Below are 20,556 nucleotides of genomic sequence, written 5' to 3' on the forward strand. Positions count from 1 at the left end.
AGCCCGTATTTTATTGACTTCCTCTGCCAAAAAGAACATTTTAAATGGGGGTAACAATTATCTGCTCTTCTCGACTTGAAACACGGACTCTAGGCTTGTGGTTTTATAAAAATAGATGTCAGATGAATGAATGGATGTGTTTAGCAATCAGTTGTTCTATCGCTGTAAGAAATGGTAGGTCAGAGAAATTTCAGCATATATTTTAACATGAAAAAACAGCCAATTCAACATGTACATATCTATATTCTTTTTTTAATGGAAACAAAAGAGCAAAGTGTCTGATGATTTGTCTGTTCCGTGATTTTCATTCGAGATATTGTAAGTCTGAATATAATTGTTTTGTTTTGTTTTGTTTTCTTTAGTTATTTACAAGTGTGAAGCATTTCCCTTCCGATTCCAGTTAGTGTTCCGGATGAAATATGGATCGGTTTGCCACCTTCTTTTAAAGTTAGAAATTTGTTTACTTGCAATTCAGATAATAAGGCATCACATCACATCAGTGAGGGGTATCGATACACATAAAAAGCTATCAAGAAGTTGTCCCGAAATGGTGCATATTCTTTCCTGATGACCTGACATTATCTAAACATCAAAGTATAAAACACCACAATTAAAACCAGCCTACAAATTAATTTATTTATTGGAAACAGAAAGGAAATATTTCACTTTTGAAAACTGCTAAAAAACATTATATTCAAATCTACAATCTTTTAAATAAAACCCATGGAACAGGCGAATCGTCAGGAATTTTGTTTCTTCCTTTACATTTAAAATTCATATTATCAGATTATTTTACCCTTTCATTATCATATATATATATATATATATATATATATATATATATATATATATATATATATATATGAGAGAGAGAGAGAGAGAGAGAGAGAGAGAGAGAGAGAGAGATTGTCCGTGCGAAAGCAATTAATGATTCAAATAGAAAGTAAATTTATGTCAACAATTATTATTTATTTTCATTTATAGACGAAACGGAAGTAACGCCATGTTTTTTGTTTTGTTTTGTTTTTCATTTCAAAATGGTTGTGATCTTTTTATGGAAGCCATCTAATTAACTCTGCGTGTGATTTGTGTATTTATTTCAGGAGGAAGCAAGAGTGAAATCTATTTTTTAACATCCTAAATGAAAAAAAGTGAAAAAATTGTAAATTTTGAACATTTCTGAAAATAATTTGCAAAGCTAAAAATTTTATGTGAAATTCAATAATATGTGAAAAGTTTAAATGTTGCGTGTTCTTTCTATAGGATGGAACACATATCGACCTGAATTTTCAGATTGTTATTTAAAGAAGAAACCTGAAATGACCGAAAAAGTTTACAAGTTAAAAAAAAAAAAACAAATGTAAAATACAGATGACTCTGGGTTCGGGTTAAAAATGTGGTTATATTTCAGATGTCTGTTTTAAGATGGCGACTATTGGAGTAGCATATCATCATCAAATTAATTCTAGTTTTATAACAATTTGCTTCTGTTAATATTTCAGTGAAAAAATGATACTGTAACATGCCTATTATGTAATGTGCGATAATTATTACTGTGTTGTTTGACCATAAATTATTAATTGAACCAATTGTAATAAAACTAGAACTAATTTGGTTATGTTTCAATAGCAACGATTTTAAAGCTGAAATCTTCAAGATAATGGAAAATATTTTAGCCCTTCAAAAATAAGTTGCACAACCCCCAAACATTTCCTCCCTCCACACAAAAATAGAAAGAAAAGAAATTCAGAAAGTTGATTCATTTAAAAATTTGAGGAAAATAAGTAATTTTAAGTAATTCTTAACACGAGGAGGGTGGAATAGTGCACCCTAACGTTAATTCAGAGAAAAATGAAGAATTGCTTCAGTTGGAACTAATTGACTGTTTGGAGACAAGTCGGACGTTTCTGGTCTGTTCCATAAATCACAATCGGAAACATTCGGGCTGATATGGGTCCTCTCCTTATATATAAGTACCAAATTTTAAAATGAAGAGACCACTAGAACGATATAAATAAAAAATATTTATATGATGATGAAAATCACGTCATCTTAAATGAATAATGACGTAACAATGTCATTACGACATTAATTGAAACTATTTTTTAAAATTCAAGTCTTGCAACTGCAAGTATATCGTTGGTAAGTTCACACACATCTACCCACAGATAATTATACGGTGTTTTATGCAGTTTAAGCTTACTTACATGTTTACATCTATTTCATAGAAATTATTGATGTTTTTCTCGTGATTTAACCTAATTTATCTTCAAACACGTCAAAAATTAAACACGAATAACAGTAATATATATTTTTTAATCGAACGGCGATTAATTTTAAAAAATTTTACTTTTGGGTCTTAAATTCCATATTACCAAAAATTCAACATGACAACGTTTACATTAACTTGATAAAAGTTTTATTTCGCCACGAAACTGAATGTGGAATCTGTTCAATTATTAGCCTTCATTACCTAAAAAAAATAATAAATAAATTTAAAAAAAAACGAAAGAAAGAAAAAGCTCTTTAGTAATTTCGTTACTAAAGAGCCTTTTCTCCCTTTCGTTGGGTGTAGCTTTGCAAAAGTTAGGATAGTGTCAGATAATTTTCTCTGGAATCAACGAAGAAAGATTCTCCTGCATTCGGCACCCACGCCGAGCAAAGCTATCTTCAGCTTGGAATATGGTACTTGTACAGTTTAGTCAAGACATTAAAAAAATGAAAATATCGAAAAAAGTTTAAATTGTACGTATCTGTTATGGAATGATGTTCACTTAATTTTATCAAGTAGTTTTTATTTTACAGCGAAAAAAAATTTGTTATGATACCGAGCAAAAGGTTCGATTTTTAGAAAAAAAAGCTAGTATTAAAGATGGGGAGGGAGTGTCGGTGCTTTACATGGGGAGGGAGTGTCGGTGCTTTACGTGTCGTTTCTAAAATTAAAAAAAAAAAAAATTTAAGACAAATCCAAGATGTCTGCCTTCAATGCGCTCTCATAAAGACGTGTTTTTCCGCTGTAAAAAAAAAACAAAAAAAAAAACTACTCGATCAAATTAAGTGAAAATTTTTTTCGGAGATCTTCATGTCAAAATGGATACGTACAATATAACTTTTTTTTTTCGGTATTTTCATTTTTTTAATGTCTTGATTAAACTGTACAAGTACCGAGAATATTGATCCAAGAAGACTTTTGGCGACCGAACTTTCTTACGTTTTTACTTAATTACTTTTTTCCCCTCGAATACTGTCCTATCTTTCATCAACCTACACTCAACGGTGTAGGTAGTCAGTGGCATAACAACTGTTTTTGCCGCCCAGGGCGGTCGTAAGATTTGTCGCCCCTCCCCCCGCTGGCATTTGATAACTTGCTAACCTTCGAAAATTTCAAAAAGCCCTCAAAATATTTATTTTCATGGAACTACAATCGAGGATCTAATTTTAGACTGCTGATATTAGTCTTAGATTTTCATTTTATTGCAGTACTCCTATTCATATACAGTCGTCGTCAAAGAAAACCAAATATTTTTCAAAATAAAAACGTATTATTCAAATTATCGAAAAAAAATTGTTAAATTAAATTAACTGGCTGCGTAAACAAGTAAATAAAGATTGGATACGCAAACAAATATTTTTCGAAACAAAAAACGTATAAATTATTTAATCATTGGAATGTTTATTGAGATGATTATTATTTATTCATTTATTTGTTGCAGATTATTATCCTCATCTTTTTAGTTGTTGTTTCACGACGTTTCGGACAATTATTCCCCTGGCCATCGTCAGGTTGTAACCGCGACAGGATAGGAACTCTGAATCTCTTAACTGCACTCTCAGCAATTACTGCCTTCCATAGCTGTTTTTCGTCTCATCACGTTTTGGCCAACTAAGCCTCTGGCTGGCTTAGGGTAGGATTTAGTTGTTATTAATATGCTAATAATGAAATGAAATAATTAAGAAATGCTTTTGTTTCAACTAGAGTGTAGTTTCATATAACATTTTAATAAACAAAAGATACCGTAAAATTTGAATTCCATCATCTTTTCTCTGCATAATTACCAAACCAAGACAATGAAATGAAAAAACTACAAAGCATTCTTCGTTTTTTTTTTTTTTTTTTTGCCAAATAGGACTGTAGTTTCACAAACAGGATTGTAGTTTCACATAACAATTTCATAAACAAAAGATACCGTAAAATTTGAATTTCATTGTCCTTTTTCTGCATAATTACCGAAACAAAACCATGAAATGAAAAATAAAACAAAAACAATGAAATGAAATAACTAAAAAAATAATGTAATCTTCTAGAATAGCAAACAAAACAATTTTAATGTCTTTTTTTCTTAGTTAAGAATAAAAGTAGTGTGAAAAACGTAAATAAATAAATTAAAACACAAAAAAATTATATAGTTTAGTAAAAATAGCAACTTAGCTTGCCTTTAGTAACATTTTTTTCTGTTTATTCATTGTTTCACCAATTTTGAAAAAAAAAAAAACGAAAAAGTTTCATAGTTTTTTTGTTTTGTTTTTTTTCATTTCATTGTTTTGTTTTGGTAATTATGCAGAGAAAAGACGATGAAATTCAATTTTTACGGTATCTTTTGTATATTAAAATGATTTTGAGTCATAATTATATTTTTAGTATCACCCGTACTGAGGACTGAACCTTCAATCTCCAGAAGACTCTCACTTAAAATGTGCTAACAGTACTACATTTTATTATGTATTTTACTCATACATTTACAGGGTTACGTCAAGAGTAAGATACCTTCTGGAGCAGTAGAATGATTCAACCATTTTTTCAGCTATCTTAGCAACAGCCACGATGCAAATATTTCATTTCAGATCTTGAATAAAGATCAGTTCGACACACAAGGAGTTAGCAGATAGGCGGGGTTTTTGGACAGGACGCCCATGAAAGTCAGGAAGGGATGACTTAGAAAAATATAATCTTATACAAAGTGCGCCAACTTTGAAAAGGAACCCAGCAAGGAATAAAAGATTATATCAAAATATAATTCCTGCCTGGGCGTTTTCACTTTCTGAGAAAAGCACCTTTAATTTCAGAACGCCTATAAAACACAGCATATTTTTCTTGCGAACATTTCCTCTGCTTCCAATAAACATGAGGTCGTATTTTGGTTTGGCGTGATTCTGTAATTTCCAAAATTTCTGAATACTTTCATTTTTGTTCACGCCTTGATTCTTTTTCAGAGCCCGTTTGAATGCGTCCACAAATTTTTCTACCATTCTGTTCGATCTTGAATGTTAAACTGGCATTATCACATACTCAATGGCCAATGATTTGCAGTATTCCTTAAATTCTTTTCCCATGAATTGGGTTCCATTATCGCTGACTAAAGTTTTCGAGATTGAAAATGACTAAAAATTTTGTTAAGTGCGTTTATCATATTTGTTTCTGTTGGATGTTCGCACTTAACAATTTCTGGCCACTTTGTGAAACTGACCAAAATGACCAAGTAATACGATCCATTTATGGTCCCCATATAGTTGATACGTAATCAGGTCCATGGGACACCATACCTGGGCCATGATTGAATTTTTACCAGTGAATCCCTTGCTACCAGTTGAAATCTTCTGCATTGTTTCACCATATTTTCTATGTCCTGGTCTATCCTATGTCCTGGTCTATCCTATGTCCTGGTCTATCCTATGTTCTGGTCTATCCTATGTCCTGGTCTATCCTATGTTCTGGTCTATCCTATGTCCTGGTCTATCCTAGGCCAATACGTATAACTTCTATTAGTATTTATTTGCTTTCCTACAAAAGCAAAATGTGACACCAGCTCCCCGAAAGAAAGGCAAAAGGGACACTCTGGTCATTAACGATTTAATTTGTTAAATCCCTGGATGGTTCGTATGAAATTCTTTGAGTATACTCTTCTGCAGAGTAGACGGCATAACTGCTCTATCCGTGTATAGTAATACCTGTTCACATATAGAAAAGGGTGGCATACTATTTTCTTTTTATATATCTCGTTCAAGCAGACTTGCTTTTTCATTTTTCTTATGAAATCATTCTTCTCCACTGCTATTTTCACATCTAGCATAATTGAAAGTTTTTTAACATTACAAACCGGACAATTCACTTTTGTCTCTAAGCGCTTCTGTTAATGTTTCTTAAAGTGGTTGGTTCCGTGTGTGTGTGTGTGTGTGTGTGTGTGTATATATATATACGTTTTATTTTTTATTACCGTTTTATCTGTTCAGTAACATATGTTTCGGTTGCCGGACCATATTTACGATCCAGCAGCCTCGTCAGACCTTGTAGAAATTGCTATCATTATTTAGAAGAACGATTTTAAAAGAAATATGAGAAAAAAAAAAATGAAAGAAGGGAAGAGAAAATAAGGAGGGGCGGAGATCGACAATAATTAAATGGTGAAGTTTAAAATACATTAGATTGTAGTGTGTGTGGGGGGTAGTAAATTCAGTTAGGCGTGGGTGAAGATAAAGTGATATAGAGAGGTGGAGATAAAAGGGAGGGGTAAGGAGAGGAGGGGGAGGAATTTCAATTTTGGGTCTTAAGATTTGGCTGTTTTTTATTAAAATTGTTTAGCTATACACTATACACACACACACACACACACACACACACACACACACACACACACACACACACACACACACATATATATATATATATATATATATATATATATATATATATATATATTATCAATCTTCATAACCTGTATATTTTGTATATTCAGGCATCAATCTTGATAACCCATCGGCATCTTATCTTCTTTGAAAGTACAGATTCTATTTTAAAATTATAATAAAATAGAATTATTGTAGCCATTTTGCTGTGTGAGTTGGTATATTTTTTTTAACTAAATTCTCTTCCGTATAAAAACTTGTGAAACTTTTTATAGCATAAATTAGTGCTAAACTCTTTTTCGATTTGACTGTAATTTTGTATTCGTATATATTTTTTGGACCAAATTCTCTTTTGCTGCCAGTAACATTCTCAATGCATTGCCTTTGTAGATCCATCCTCGAATTTGTGAAGCACGTTTTTTATTTAGACACATTTTTATTTAGACAGTTTTTTTATTTAGACACGTTTTTTATTTAGACACGTTTTTTATTTAGACACGTTTTTTTATTTAGACACGTTTTTTATTTAGACACATTTTTATTTAGACACGTTTTTTATTTAGACAGTTTTTTATTTAGACACGTTTTTTATTTAGACACGTTTTTTTAGACACGTTTTTTATTTATTATATTCTCTGCAACAGTTATGTCGCATTCCTTTTAAAGTGGTCTGTCAATACAGCAAGTTTCTATTGTTCTTATCAAGAATGAAGAACAAATCATTTCTGTAGACATAAGAAAAAACAGCAGTATTAGAAAACTCTTAGAAATGTTGCCTTCCAATTTTGTCTCTGTGGACATGACACCTGAAAACAATCAGTTGCAAACAGCACACATTCAGGCAGACATGTGAAATGGCTTAAGATATATAGAAACTTTTATTTCAATGTAAATTTTTGTCCTTTTTAACTTTTCAGATACTTTGTAGTTTGAGGAAGTAATGCAGGGAACCGATTCCACTGGTGCATCTATTCTGAGCATTACTGGGTGGCTTCCTCTTGAATGTACCAGACAGGTTAAGAGCAACACCACCGTTGGATCTCTCCCATGGAGTTCCCACAAAATGAAGAATATAGGTATCCACAGTAATCAATGTCTCTGGCTTAAATATAGAGTAGGAACTAAATATCTTTTATTGTTTTGTATATTGTATGTTGTCTGTCTTTCATAATTGTTAACTGTAAATATGTTTACTGCACTTTTGATCTTAGCCTTTAATGATGTATATATTTGAAATACAGGTGTCCACAAAGTCTGGCTCCATTATGTAGCCAGACTTTGTGGAAGCATCAGCTAGATTATGTAGTCAGACTTTGTGGGCACCCTGTATATATATATATATATATATATATATATATATATATATATATATATATATATATATATATATATATATATATATACATATATATATATATACATATATATATATATATATATATATATATATATATATATATATATATATATATATATATATATATATATATGCGTGTGTGTGTGTGTGTGTGTACAGGATGCCCACAAAGTCTGGCTACATGATCTACAGGATGCTTCCACAAAGTCTGGCTACATAATCTAGCTAGACTTTGTGGACACCCTGTATATGTTTAATACATGAGCTGTGAAATAAAATGACGTACATCCTAACCGCTGCATTATCTAGAATCGATATTTAAGACAACTCAAAATGCTTATATCTCATATTACATATTAAACATATTTTTTTTTAACATAAATAGATCACAAATGATTAAGTAACAAAAATAAATTGCTTTTGTCTAAGTTCCCAACAGTATTACCTTTAAAATGATTTATGTCGATAATAGTAATAATTACCTTAAACTTCTTAGCAAATAGGTATCTTCAAATTGCACGTAATCATGTCTGGTCGTCACTTAAGTGCTAATTTACTGCGTAATAACACGTAATCAGAAATGTCTGCCGATCGTAGTCAATTATGTTAAGATGCCTCTTTATGTTTAAATTCTATCCCAAATCAGTTATTTGTTTAATTTGAATGATATTTGTGCAAATTCTGTAATTCTGTAATCCTGATGAATTATAAAATAAGCAAAAATACTAAACAAACAAAAAACATTCACATAAAAATAAATCATGTGATTTAATCTTTTTGAATTTTTAAAGTTCTATTGTGTTCAGATGGGATGCGAATTTGAGATTTATGTATATTTTTAATAAATTAATCAAATACTTGATTCAATTAAAAATTTTACTATTTTTATTGATTCTAAGTTTAGCAAATAAAAACTGAAAAATAAATTAAATATCGCCTATGAAATGTTATAATTTATGATATAATACTGATTTTGTTATTTTTAGAGATTTTGTTATTTTTTTAATCAATTTTTTTTAATAACTTATGTATCTGTCAAATTCTTGTTTTATTATTTCTTACAGCAATTGCGCAGTCTAGTTAACAAGAATAAAAGGTGTGAAAAAACAAAATTGCTATCAAGACCGAGTAGAACTCTTAAGTAATTCATAATTGTATTTTTAATATCACCCGCACTGAGGACTAAACCTTCAATCTCCAGAGGACTCTCACTTAAAATGTGCTAACAGTACTACATTTTATGATGTATTTAACTCATACAGGTACAGGGTTACGTCAAGAGTAAGATAGCTTCTGGAACAGTAGAATGATTCAACCATTTTTCCAGCTATCTTAGCAACAGCCACGATGCAAATATTTCATTTCAGATCTTGAATAAAGATCAGTTGTAAAAGTCTATCAAAACAGAAAGTTTCTTCAAAGAGAGAGAGAACTGTTCATTTCAATTTGGGCAAAGTGAGGGTCCAAGAATTGGTGGTGAAGAGAGAAGCTTAATTTTAGATACATTAAAAAATAAGCAGCCACATTTTCCCCCGTGGCACAACGATTTTCAAGCTTGAATAGAAAGAATTAGCAAGATCCTGATCATTAATGCTCTACGAAGTGTTGCCATAGATAGCTGTGTCAGTTGCATAAATGTCAACGAATGATCTTAGAATATCATTTGAGAGATCATTAATGAAGATCAGGAAGAAGGAATGAATGAATCCTTGTGGCACACTGACGTTTATACTATGTGCTTTAGACTTCAGTTCATTAATAACCACTTTTAAGAACCTATTAGAGAGAAAGGATTTAATGATTGAGAAGACATTTCTAGCTAGCAAGCTTCTGAAGCAAACGTTTGGACCAAACCCTATCAAAAGACTTTGATATGTCAAGAACTATTGCTCTAAAAACAAATCCTGTTTGATATTATTGTCAGCACGTCAGCTGTTGATCTTGCAGGACGCAATCCATATTCCTTGTCACAGAGCAGCTTGTTTTTGCTAAGGTGGTTGATAACTTCTTGATTTATAACAGATTCAAGCAACTTATGCATGACATACAAGAAACTGATTATTCCGTACTGAGATGCAGAAGAATGATCTCCATTATTTTTAAATATTGAATAGACTGACAAATTTTTCCAAGGTGATGAGAGACTCCTCTTTTTTTTAAGTAACGATTCAATAGCTTTGTAAGAGTTGGAGCTAGTTCCAATTGCAATTTTTTAGTACTATGAAATGTTACTAGGGCCAGTTGTTTTGCTGAAGTCAAGGTTCTTGATAAGTTTGGTAACATCCTGGACAGATATTAAGATGTTGCTCGATGTATTTTCAGTGATGAGGGATAAATTCAGCCACTATGCGGCCTTGATCACGTGGTGGAAGGAGAATGCTGAAAGTTCTTTTCAAAATATTTAACTTTATTGGATGTTGAGAAAATCACTCCAGGTGCATTAATAGTTTGAATAGAGGTCTCACATCTTTTCATGATCCTGTTGGTTTATTCACCAAAACTTATGGAAACCAACCCTCTGCTCCGTCACTCTAGACTTAACTGATTAGGCACATGATTTATGTACGTTTGGAAAATATATATAAAAAAACAAAACAAATAATTTGTCAGTACGCATTGATTTATTTTACCATCTGATTTATATGTGTGGAGTTTCATTTTGCTTTTTGTTATACAAAATCTTTTCCACTTTTTTTTGGTAAATAATGATTATTATTAGAAATAACATTGTGTAATTTCATTTTTAACACCAGGTATGTCGGTTCCTTCAAAAGTGCATGAAGATACTTCATGTATACAAAGAGTGAAAGGTTGGAAAATTATTTACATCCAATAATCTTATAAATATATTTTAAAACATCACCTTAACAAAAGTAGTTATGGTTCCTTAACAATTTGATTCAGTTAATAATTTAATAACCAAACAATACCTTAATAATTAAATTTAACTTTGAAAATTGTTGTTAAACTAGTCAAGTCTCAATTGTTAGATTTGACACACTGCTGCCAAAATTCCTTAGTCCAAAAACTCAACTTTCTGCTATTACTCTCTCAACTTCAAATGCACTTCTGCTGATCGAACTTACTTCTTCAAAATCCAACTCCAAAATGAACACCCTCTCTGAAAAATCAGGCCTCTTTTATCTCCAACCAGGAGCATCTCATTTGTATCATCAGGTGGTAACATTGCAGGCATATGAATAGATGAAGCGGCCATTTTTTTTTCTTAATTCATTTTTGGTCCACCAAATTTGCACAAATTGCACAAGGCAGGTTTATAACAACTTTTTAAACATTTCAGACCTCGAAAATGTTATTTTAAAAATATGTATCGAGATATGTGCAGAACAGAAAATGTTATTTTAAAAATATGTATCGAGATATGTGCAGAACAGGAAATGTTATTTTAAAAATATGTATCGAGATATGTGCAGAACAGAAAATGTTATTTTAAAAATATGTATCGAGATATGTGCAGAACAGAAAATGTTATTTTAAAAATATGTATCGAGATATGTGCAGAACAGAAAATGTTATTTTAAAAATATGTATCGATATATGTGCAGAACAGAAAATGTTATTTTAAAAATATGTATCGAGATATGTGCAGAACAGAAAATGTTATTTTAAAAATATGTATCGAGATATGTGCAGAACAGGAAATGTTATTTTAAAAATATGTATCGAGATATGTGCAGAACAGAAAATGTTATTTTAAAAATATGTATCGAGATATGTGCAGAACAGAAAATGTTATTTTAAAAATATGTATCGAGATATGTGCAGAACAGGAAATGTTATTTTAAAAATATGTATCGAGATATGTGCAGAACAGGAAACTTCATTGGTATGATCATATTAAAAGAATGGATGAGCATTCTTTAATTAGTAGATGGAGAACACTTGCGGTGCAAATGTGCCAATCCTCAGGGAAGAGAAAAGAAAGTATTGGAGGGAGTGTTAGGGACTTGAAAGAAATAGGTATAATCAAAGACCTGGTCAGAGATAGGTTAATTTGCTAGTGTGTTCCTACAATCTGGAGGACACATGCCAGCATGTAAAACGGACATTCAACCAAGGAAAAAAAAATACGGTACGTCTATGGACGGGGACTCATATTGACCAGAATATTTCGGATTGCGATTTATGTAGCAGGATGGAAATGGCAGATTCATCACCAAACCGTCAATTAGTATTGACAACAACTTTTTCATTTTTTCCCCTAATTTAAGATTATGGTCCGTGTTAAGAATGGGTTTAATAATTTTTTTCAGATCAGTAAGTGAATCAATTTTATTTCTTATAATTATTCATTTTTTAGGAAGTTTTTTTCATAATGTTAGCTAAAAAGGTGCGTTTTTTATTTACGTTTGTGGCAATTTCAGGGATTTTCTTTGAGGCTATTTTTGGCAAAATGAGATTAAGTTTTTGTGGAAACTGAACGGCTGCTAGCACTATTCATTTTGGTTTTAGTATTATCTGACTTTTTATTTTTATTTTTACATTTAAACCATAAACTTCTTTGGATAATTTCAGTTTATTCTGTAATTCACAATCTGAAACATGTGGGACGATATGTATTCCAGCTATATAATTTTTTTCTTGCATAATTAAAAATAATAAAGAAGAAGTTATTATTTTGCCATCTCATTTGCATACATGTTTGTGGTGTTTGTAAACATGATGTAAATTAAATGGTAAGGCTTGGTGAGAAAATTGTTCATCTCTCTTAATGCATACGACGTTAAGAAATATTAGAGATTGGTTGAAGCAACACAGTGGGAGGGGAGACAAGAGAAATACATAAATAGCTCAGAGAGGGAGAGAGAGAGAGAGAGAGAGAAAGAGAGAGAGAGAGAGAGAGAGATTGGATATGAGTAATAGTTCAATTAATTACAAATTAAGACTTATTATAACAATTAAAATAGTTTTTTATAACCTAACTCAATTCCAGAGCCAATGTATATTTTAGCATATATTTTATGTCATTAAAATATATAGGGAAAAAGTTTTAGAGAAACAAAATATCCATTGAGTGAAGTTTAGCATAATAATAGATTTACATAAAACCAGTATTGAAATTTTGGTAAAAATGTCAACGGTAAAAATGGCAAAAGTTAATAAATAGGAAAAATGGCACAGGCGAAAAATATAGGTGAAAATCTCACAAATCAAAATCTAAAATATATATAATATAATATAATATAATATAATATAATATAATGCATAAATAGAACCCGTTAAAAAATATTAAATTAAAACGAAAATTATATTTAAAAGTTACAAAATTGACTTGTAACTGTAACACTATTTTTTTTTAAATCTGCCTGTATTTTAAAAAAAAAAATTATTATGCTTGTCTTTCTCACTTAACTTTAAGCATAAATTTGACTAAATTCACCTCTAGATTTATTATTATGCTTGTCCTTTACGTATACGGCCAACAACTATTCATATGTAATAGCTAGGGCTATAACAAGAGCATATTCTTTTCATTGTTTGGACTCTCGAGTGTATATCCGACACAGAGTTAATCAACCGAGAATCACATCATTCTCTATAAAAGCATATAAGATATCCACGGATACACACTCGAGAATCAAAACAACAAAAAGAATATGCTGTTGTCATATCTCTAATAATAACACAGATAAAACTAAAATTCGTGAGGTCATGGTCATGTCTTGAGGTGAATGATTGGGGACGCCAGAGAAAAAGGTTAGAAAACATTGATTTTTGCTTAGCATAGTGATCTGCACCTCCTCAAGTTGTATAGCAGCTAGATCAGGAGCATCATATTGTATTGCAGTGAATGCTAGGCTCTGACTGCAGCATAATGCTAGATCTGTGATTAGATCCGTGAAATCTGACCAAACCCAACACATTTGGTCACAGAATTTGATAGAAAACACTACACTGGTCCACCATTAGTTAGGTATTTTTATCCTCGGTCCCCAAAATCAACAGAGATCAGACCATTCCTGTTATGACCTTGTCCGTATTGATTGCAGTGTAATGCTGGTTCCGTGCAGTTATAGGAGGTCCATCCTCCCAGGCTTTGCCTCCTGTCTTTGAGAAGGGATTAGTTTATTGCTAATTGCTTGAGGTGCTGCCCAGGCACTTTTTGCAAGTGAGAGTACCTCTTCTTAGGGGCGCTGACTTCTCAGTCTTACTTTCCGACCTCTCAGTTCTTGTAGTGGAAGAGAACTTAATTCCCCCATCCCAGCATAAATTTTGTCCCGAGGACAAATTGGTTACCCTGGTATAGTTATGTGAATATTCATCCTTCCAGGTTACAATGAATGTCTTAGATTGCAGAAAGGTTGGTCAGCTAAATAAAAATAGATTAGACAAAATCGTACAAAGCGGAATTTGAGGATAGTTAACTCACTGAACCATGAGGATTATAGAGAGAGCTTGAGAAATATCAAAAACATATTTACCCTCCAAATAATAAAAACGTGACATGAAATGAATAGGAGGAGAAAAAGTTGGTTGTTTTCTTAGTACTCGTGATTCACATGATAACTCTAATTTATGACCTTTCAAATATATGATAAAATATGCAATTTTTCATATCTAAAGTCTTTCTCAAAGCAAATATTGTAATTAGTGTCTATATTATTCAAATTATATAAACAATAAGTAATTTTGTCAATTACCATTTCTTTCCTTTTAGGACCAATTTCTTTCTTTCTTTCTTTCTTTCGTTCCATCATCATCATCATCATCATCATCATCATTCTTTCTATGTCTTAGCCTTTTTTTAAAAAAAAAAAAAGATATTTTTAAAGAGAAAAAGAGAATGAAAGAAACCAATAAGCTTATGTGATATCCAGTTGTTCATAGTGGTTATTCAGAGAGGTGGCTTTTATTGTTGAATTTAACTGTCCAAAATATAAATGGGAGATATCTTGCTAGATGAGTGAATATCACATTCAATATCACATTAGGGTGTTGTATTCTCAAACTTGTGTTTTACATGTAATCACTACAGAAACATTAATCTTCACAATAGTTGTGCACACCTTGGTTGTTGGATGTTCACTTTGTATGCACTTCTAACTGAGGTTATGTCTGTCCAATAATTAAAACTTCTTATTCAAAATGACTAACTTAACACAAAACCGATTGAAGACAATGAAACATTTATTCATCTGTGAGAGAAAATATAGAAAGAGACCGAACTCACTAATGAGATATATTTTGTCAGCCCATTTCATTACATTTACTGTACTCATGCATGCTCTTTCAATGGACTCTCTTTTATATAATCATCTCTATTTGCGTCATTCTCACAGCTTGAGCAATTTTAAACTCAGGATCAACAAGTTGACTTCTGTTAAGTTTCAGTGATCCCCATTTCTTGTTATTTTCAACAAACTAAACTATATTCTAGTGGGTCTACCCACTCGATATCTAACAAAGGTCTTAGTCAAGAATAAACATTTATAAATTGGCAAAACTAAAACTTTACTCTGTGAAATTTAAGAATTAAAAAGTATTCTCTTGATGCAAACAAAGCATTCTTCTTTTCTAATGTGGTTAGCTCTTATGCGTAGATCATCGTATAACGATTTGATCACTGTCTGTCTGACGTAATGAACATTTAAATTAAAATGTTTAAAATTCAACACTATTTCACACGGTTAATGATAGCCGAATGGATACGGCCTCCGCTAATCGAGCCAGAGATGTCTCGTGTCGCGGGGTTCGAATCGTTCGACTGGTAGTAATCGTGACACCCTGCACTGAAGAATCCCGAAAGGATGAAACACTAGTGTCTGTAGGTATTTAATTAATTATTACAGTAAAAAAATAATTATGACAGCCCCTTTAAGAAATTCGTTTCTTATCGTTGAGCACTTTCAGTTGAATTAAAAGTCGGTCAATTTAGCTCTTATGCGTAGATCATCGTATAACGATTTGATCACTGTCTGTCTGACGTAATGAACATTTAAATTAAAATGTTTAAAATTCAACGCTATTTCACACGGTTAATGGTAGCCGAATGGATACGGCTTCTGCTAATCGAGCCAGAGATGTCTCGTGTTGCGGGGTTCGAATCGTTCGACTGGTAGTAATCGTGACACCCTGCACTGAAGAATCCCGAAAGGATGAAATACTAGTGTCTGTAGGTATTTAATTAATTATTATAGTAAAAAAATAATTATGACAGCCCCTTTAAGAAATTCGTTTCTTATCGTTGAGCACTTTCAGTTGAATTAAAAGTCGGTCAATTTAGCTCTTATGCGTAGATCATCGTATAACGATTTGATCACTGTCTGTCTGACGTAATGAACATTTAAATTAAAATGTTTAAAATTCAACGCTATTTGACACGGTTAATGGTAGCCGAATGGATACGGCCTCCACTAATCGAGCCAGAGATGTCTCGTGCCGCGGGGTTCGAAGCGTTCGACTGGTAGTAATCGTGACACCCTGCACTGAAGAATCCCGAAAGGATGAAACACTAGTGTCTGTAGGTATTTAATTAATTATTATAGTAAAAAAATAATTATATATATATATATATATATTTATATATATGTATGTATGTATATATACATACATATATGATGATGATTGCAACGTCTTGTCAGACGAGGGCCACTCTCTCCATGAGCCCAAAAATGACTTCCATCGCCACAGGACCATTTTTATAGACAAATGTCTGAGGGAGTATCTGTACACAGATGATGTTACAGAGTCTTAGCTTTGTACGACAGCTAAGTCTCTCTCTCGATTCAAAATGTTGAGATCCAGCAACAAGCAAGAGCTAGATAGACAGTAACAAGTTAAACTGCAGACCAGCTTAATGCGGGTACTGGTCTCCCGCTTTATGGTTTTTTAAATCAGAGATTTGCTTCTCCTAGAAAGGTTGTTTTTACCACTGCTTACGGGAGCCCTCTCCACCCCAACACACACATACATACACACAAACACACACGGTGCTAGTTGGCCGTTGACCAAGGGTTCATTCGTCCTTTGGAAGGTCTTGTTTTTAATCCTTCAGGGAGACTAGCCACCCTCCTCACCAAACAAGTTTGGTGGGGGGACCAGTTTAGTCGCCGGTGACCCGACTATGAGGCAGGTAGTACTGGGTTACATGGTACCAGTAGCATATAACATGACCTGACTATAACCATACATATATATATATATATACATATACATACATATATATATATACCTACATATATATATATATACATATACATACATATATATACATACATATATATACATATACATACATACATATATATATATATATATATCACATTACAAAAGAAGAATGTACATATATATATATATATATATATATATATATATATATATATCTTTTATAATTTCCTTTTCATCTCGATCTGCATAATAATTTGGAAATTCATTCCTTGTCACTGTCTCATGTTTTTGAAGAAAATGATTAAGTTTGCAACATATTTTATTTGATTTTTTCCGTCAGGCTATTGCAACATTTTTTTTAGGTTGATCATGACGACAGAGATGCGAGTACCTCCAAATAAAATCGTTTGCTATAACCATTTCAAACAATCCTCATGTGACCTAGCTTAACCAATTAAAGCCTCTAGTTCCTCTTACTCTCCATCCTTCTTAGTTAAAATATTTTTCAAAGTTGTTCTGGTTTTATTCCTTATGATTCTGTTGTAATTTATTCCCTTTATTATCTTTACAGAGGTCACCACTACAAGTTGGGACTTCCTTTTTGAGACACCTTTATGAAATTCATGAATTGCTCACCAAGTTGAGTCAATCTGTACAGAACTAACATCATGACTGAAGACACAGAAATTGGAGTACATACAGAAAAATCCAGTGAAACAACATTAATAAGTCAGTGTATTATTCAACATGTTTTTAAGTTTAAACCTATTGAATTTAGTATTCAGTAGCCAGTAGTCTGACTAGTACTAAATGAATAGAGATCAGAAGTTAGAGGATTAGTATATAAACAAGCTGGGATGTTCTAGTGTTCAAGATGATGAGCAAGTTCGTTCTCTGGTTTCTAGTTTATGAGTCGACTGTTGTTTAAAGTTAGCAGAAGGAAAGGAGAAAAAGAAAGGGGAAAACAGATCAAACGAACAAAGGTCTTACCGCGTGTGTGTTGGGCAAGATTTGGCGAAAGAGAGAGAGAAATCAAGATGGTACCCATAGGTTTAAAAGGTGTGCTCTGGTGGAAGTCATGCGAAATCACGTGAAATCACGTGGGAGACATGTATAAAAGGAGCTGACAGGTTAGGTTGCGAGAGGCAGACAGACGAAGGTTGGTGTCAGTGGTGATCTCAAACCCAGCGATTGTTGGCTTGCAAAGACGAATTCTTTTATTATTATTATCATTATTATTATTTATTTATTTAATTTTGTTGTCCTAAACCAGGAACACCTCATCAATATTCTAATGTATGTATAAATATTGCTTCATTGAGCGAAGAGCTTGTCAGCTGGACGCCAGAAAGTGTCATTTCGATGCTATAAAATATATAAAATGGCACCAAACTGTGGGATGGTTTCAGTAACGTTTCTGGAGTTTTATTTTTAAAATAAATTGTTGATGAAATGTTATGACAAAGATGATATAGAATCGTTTTTATCATTAACAACATATAAAACATTTTTCCTTAACGTTACTGTAACTGTGTGCCAAGCTGATACAAAATTATACTTCTGTTTGTTGGAAAATCGCTATGATATAAAATTTAAAACGTATATTCCTTATAAAATGCTTAAATTATTAAATAAAAAAGAACATAAGACTGTGGTGAGATTACATACCTCTGTCTGACAACATAGGAATGGGCCAAAGTTTTATCTGAAGTTCCTTCTTCAAATTGTATGAAGTATTCCAGAACATTTTTAAAGCTCAAAAACTATTTATGTGACCAAGCTGACATTTTGCATGGTTACAACTGTTATTAAAGAACATCGATCTATACATCAATTTTGGAAGAATTGGAAGTTGAATTTTCGACCATGATGGAATTTTTCAAGGTCAGTGTCAAGATTAAATAAGACGAGAGACTTCATTGGTTTCATTGAATAGAACCGAAATTATCGCCAAAAGTGTGACTTTTATCTTTTCCGTGATTTTCATCTTCTCTTTGATTTTTATATTTGATGTAAATATCGTAAAATTAAATCAGTTCTTAGTTAGACCAAGACCGATATTTTGACCAAGTTTGGTGGTGATTGATCAAGTTATGTCGTACACAAACTTTACCACAAACATAAACGCAGTGAAGTTAGTAATGAAAATTGCATTAAAATTTGAAAAGTCTCTAATTTTGGGTAATTTAAAAAATTGTTCTTTAAGACAAATCGATTATTCTAGTATGGCCATGTGGAGCATAGATGCCTTAAACCGCAGGAAGGTTACCCAGCCAAGGACGACAAGACTGCACAGAGTGGAATTTAGAGATAATTGACCGGCCAAACCGTGAGAAGTGAAGAGTGAGTTTGTGTAATATAAAAAAAATGCTTGACCCTTGAACAATGTAAAAAGTAACGTTAAATGAATAGAAAAAAGGTTTGTTTACAGAGATTGATTTCCTAGTTGGGGTCTTGTATCATAGGGTTATCTTAATCATAGCTGAAAAGTTAGACATAAGCTTTGAATGCCGACACTGTGTTAGCTAGCTTATCCTCATTGAGTAATAAGAACATTTAATCAAAAGTAGTTGTTTAATTTGCTACAATTAATGAGTCAAATTACATTATAGTTTTCATTTAATGATTTATGTCAAGGTAGACAGTGACTCAATATTTGTATTACAGTAGATGATGGTTCAGTTCACGATGGTCGGTGATTTGTGTTGAAGCAAACAGATTCAATTCATAATGATCTTTTGTTTGTGTAGCAATAGATGTTGATCTGCATTGACAAGCTGTATTGACACTGCATCGCAATACTTGACAATAATCCATATGAACAATAGCTATTTGATCCCTGATATTGGAAACGACTTATGCTTGTTGTTATTCTGATATTCTTAAAATTGATCCATGAAATTTTATAAGCATTATAAATGCAGAAAACTGATTGGGCTAAACTTTTCAGGAAATGCTAAGATTCTAAAAGAGAATAATCATTTTTCCTTTCATTGCCTCCAATGTTTCTTGAGAGACAATGGACAATCCCTATAATGCTTGCTGCATGTGTAATTGTAAAGCAAGGGTTGCGCAACCTCAACCAAAGCGGAGAGCACATATAGCTTCCACTATTCCCAAACGGTCACCTATTTAGTACAGGCTCAACATCACTTAACTATGGGAACTGTTGTGTCAACACAACTATGTCGTGTCTTTAAAACGACATGAAAAATAATTAAGAATAAAATTCTTTACATTAAAATAGCTATATTTTTCTAAGAAAGCAAAGTATATGAAGTTTATGCTGGGGGGGGGGGCATTGCTAAAATAGAAATGAAAGAGAAATAGTGTTGATATAGAAGTAAAATGTCAGATTGGCTAGTTCTGAGAAAATCAGTCCCCAGGCCAGGCTAGTTGCCATAATACCTACGGACCCTGATTAACATAAGTAATACGTCAACTAGTAA

The 20,556-nt window shown here is 32.2% G+C and overlaps 1 protein-coding gene across 2 annotated transcripts in view; it reads left to right on the plus strand.

Annotated features, from left to right (window-relative positions):
• The first annotated feature begins 2,023 nt into the window (after positions 1 to 2,023).
• LOC145261134 (uncharacterized) overlaps positions 2,024 to 20,556 on the plus strand; it is a 123,034-nt gene continuing 104,501 nt past the window's right edge. Inside the window, exons 1-2 of one of the 2 annotated variants that reach the window (XM_080119407.1) lie at positions 2,024 to 2,142; positions 17,679 to 17,836. In XM_080119407.1, coding sequence (XP_079975533.1) covers positions 17,776 to 17,836 — 61 coding nt within the window. In that variant the 5' untranslated portion in view covers positions 2,024 to 2,142; positions 17,679 to 17,775. Of the gene's footprint in view, positions 2,143 to 7,539; positions 7,698 to 17,678; positions 17,837 to 20,556 lie in introns of those variants that run through there. The other variant, XM_080119408.1, reaches the window with a different exon arrangement.

Source organism: Euprymna scolopes, chromosome 37, assembly GCF_053919585.1.
Source record: "Euprymna scolopes isolate OS-2025 chromosome 37, ASM5391958v1, whole genome shotgun sequence".
NCBI classification, from domain to species: Eukaryota; Metazoa; Mollusca; class Cephalopoda; order Sepiida; family Sepiolidae; genus Euprymna; species Euprymna scolopes.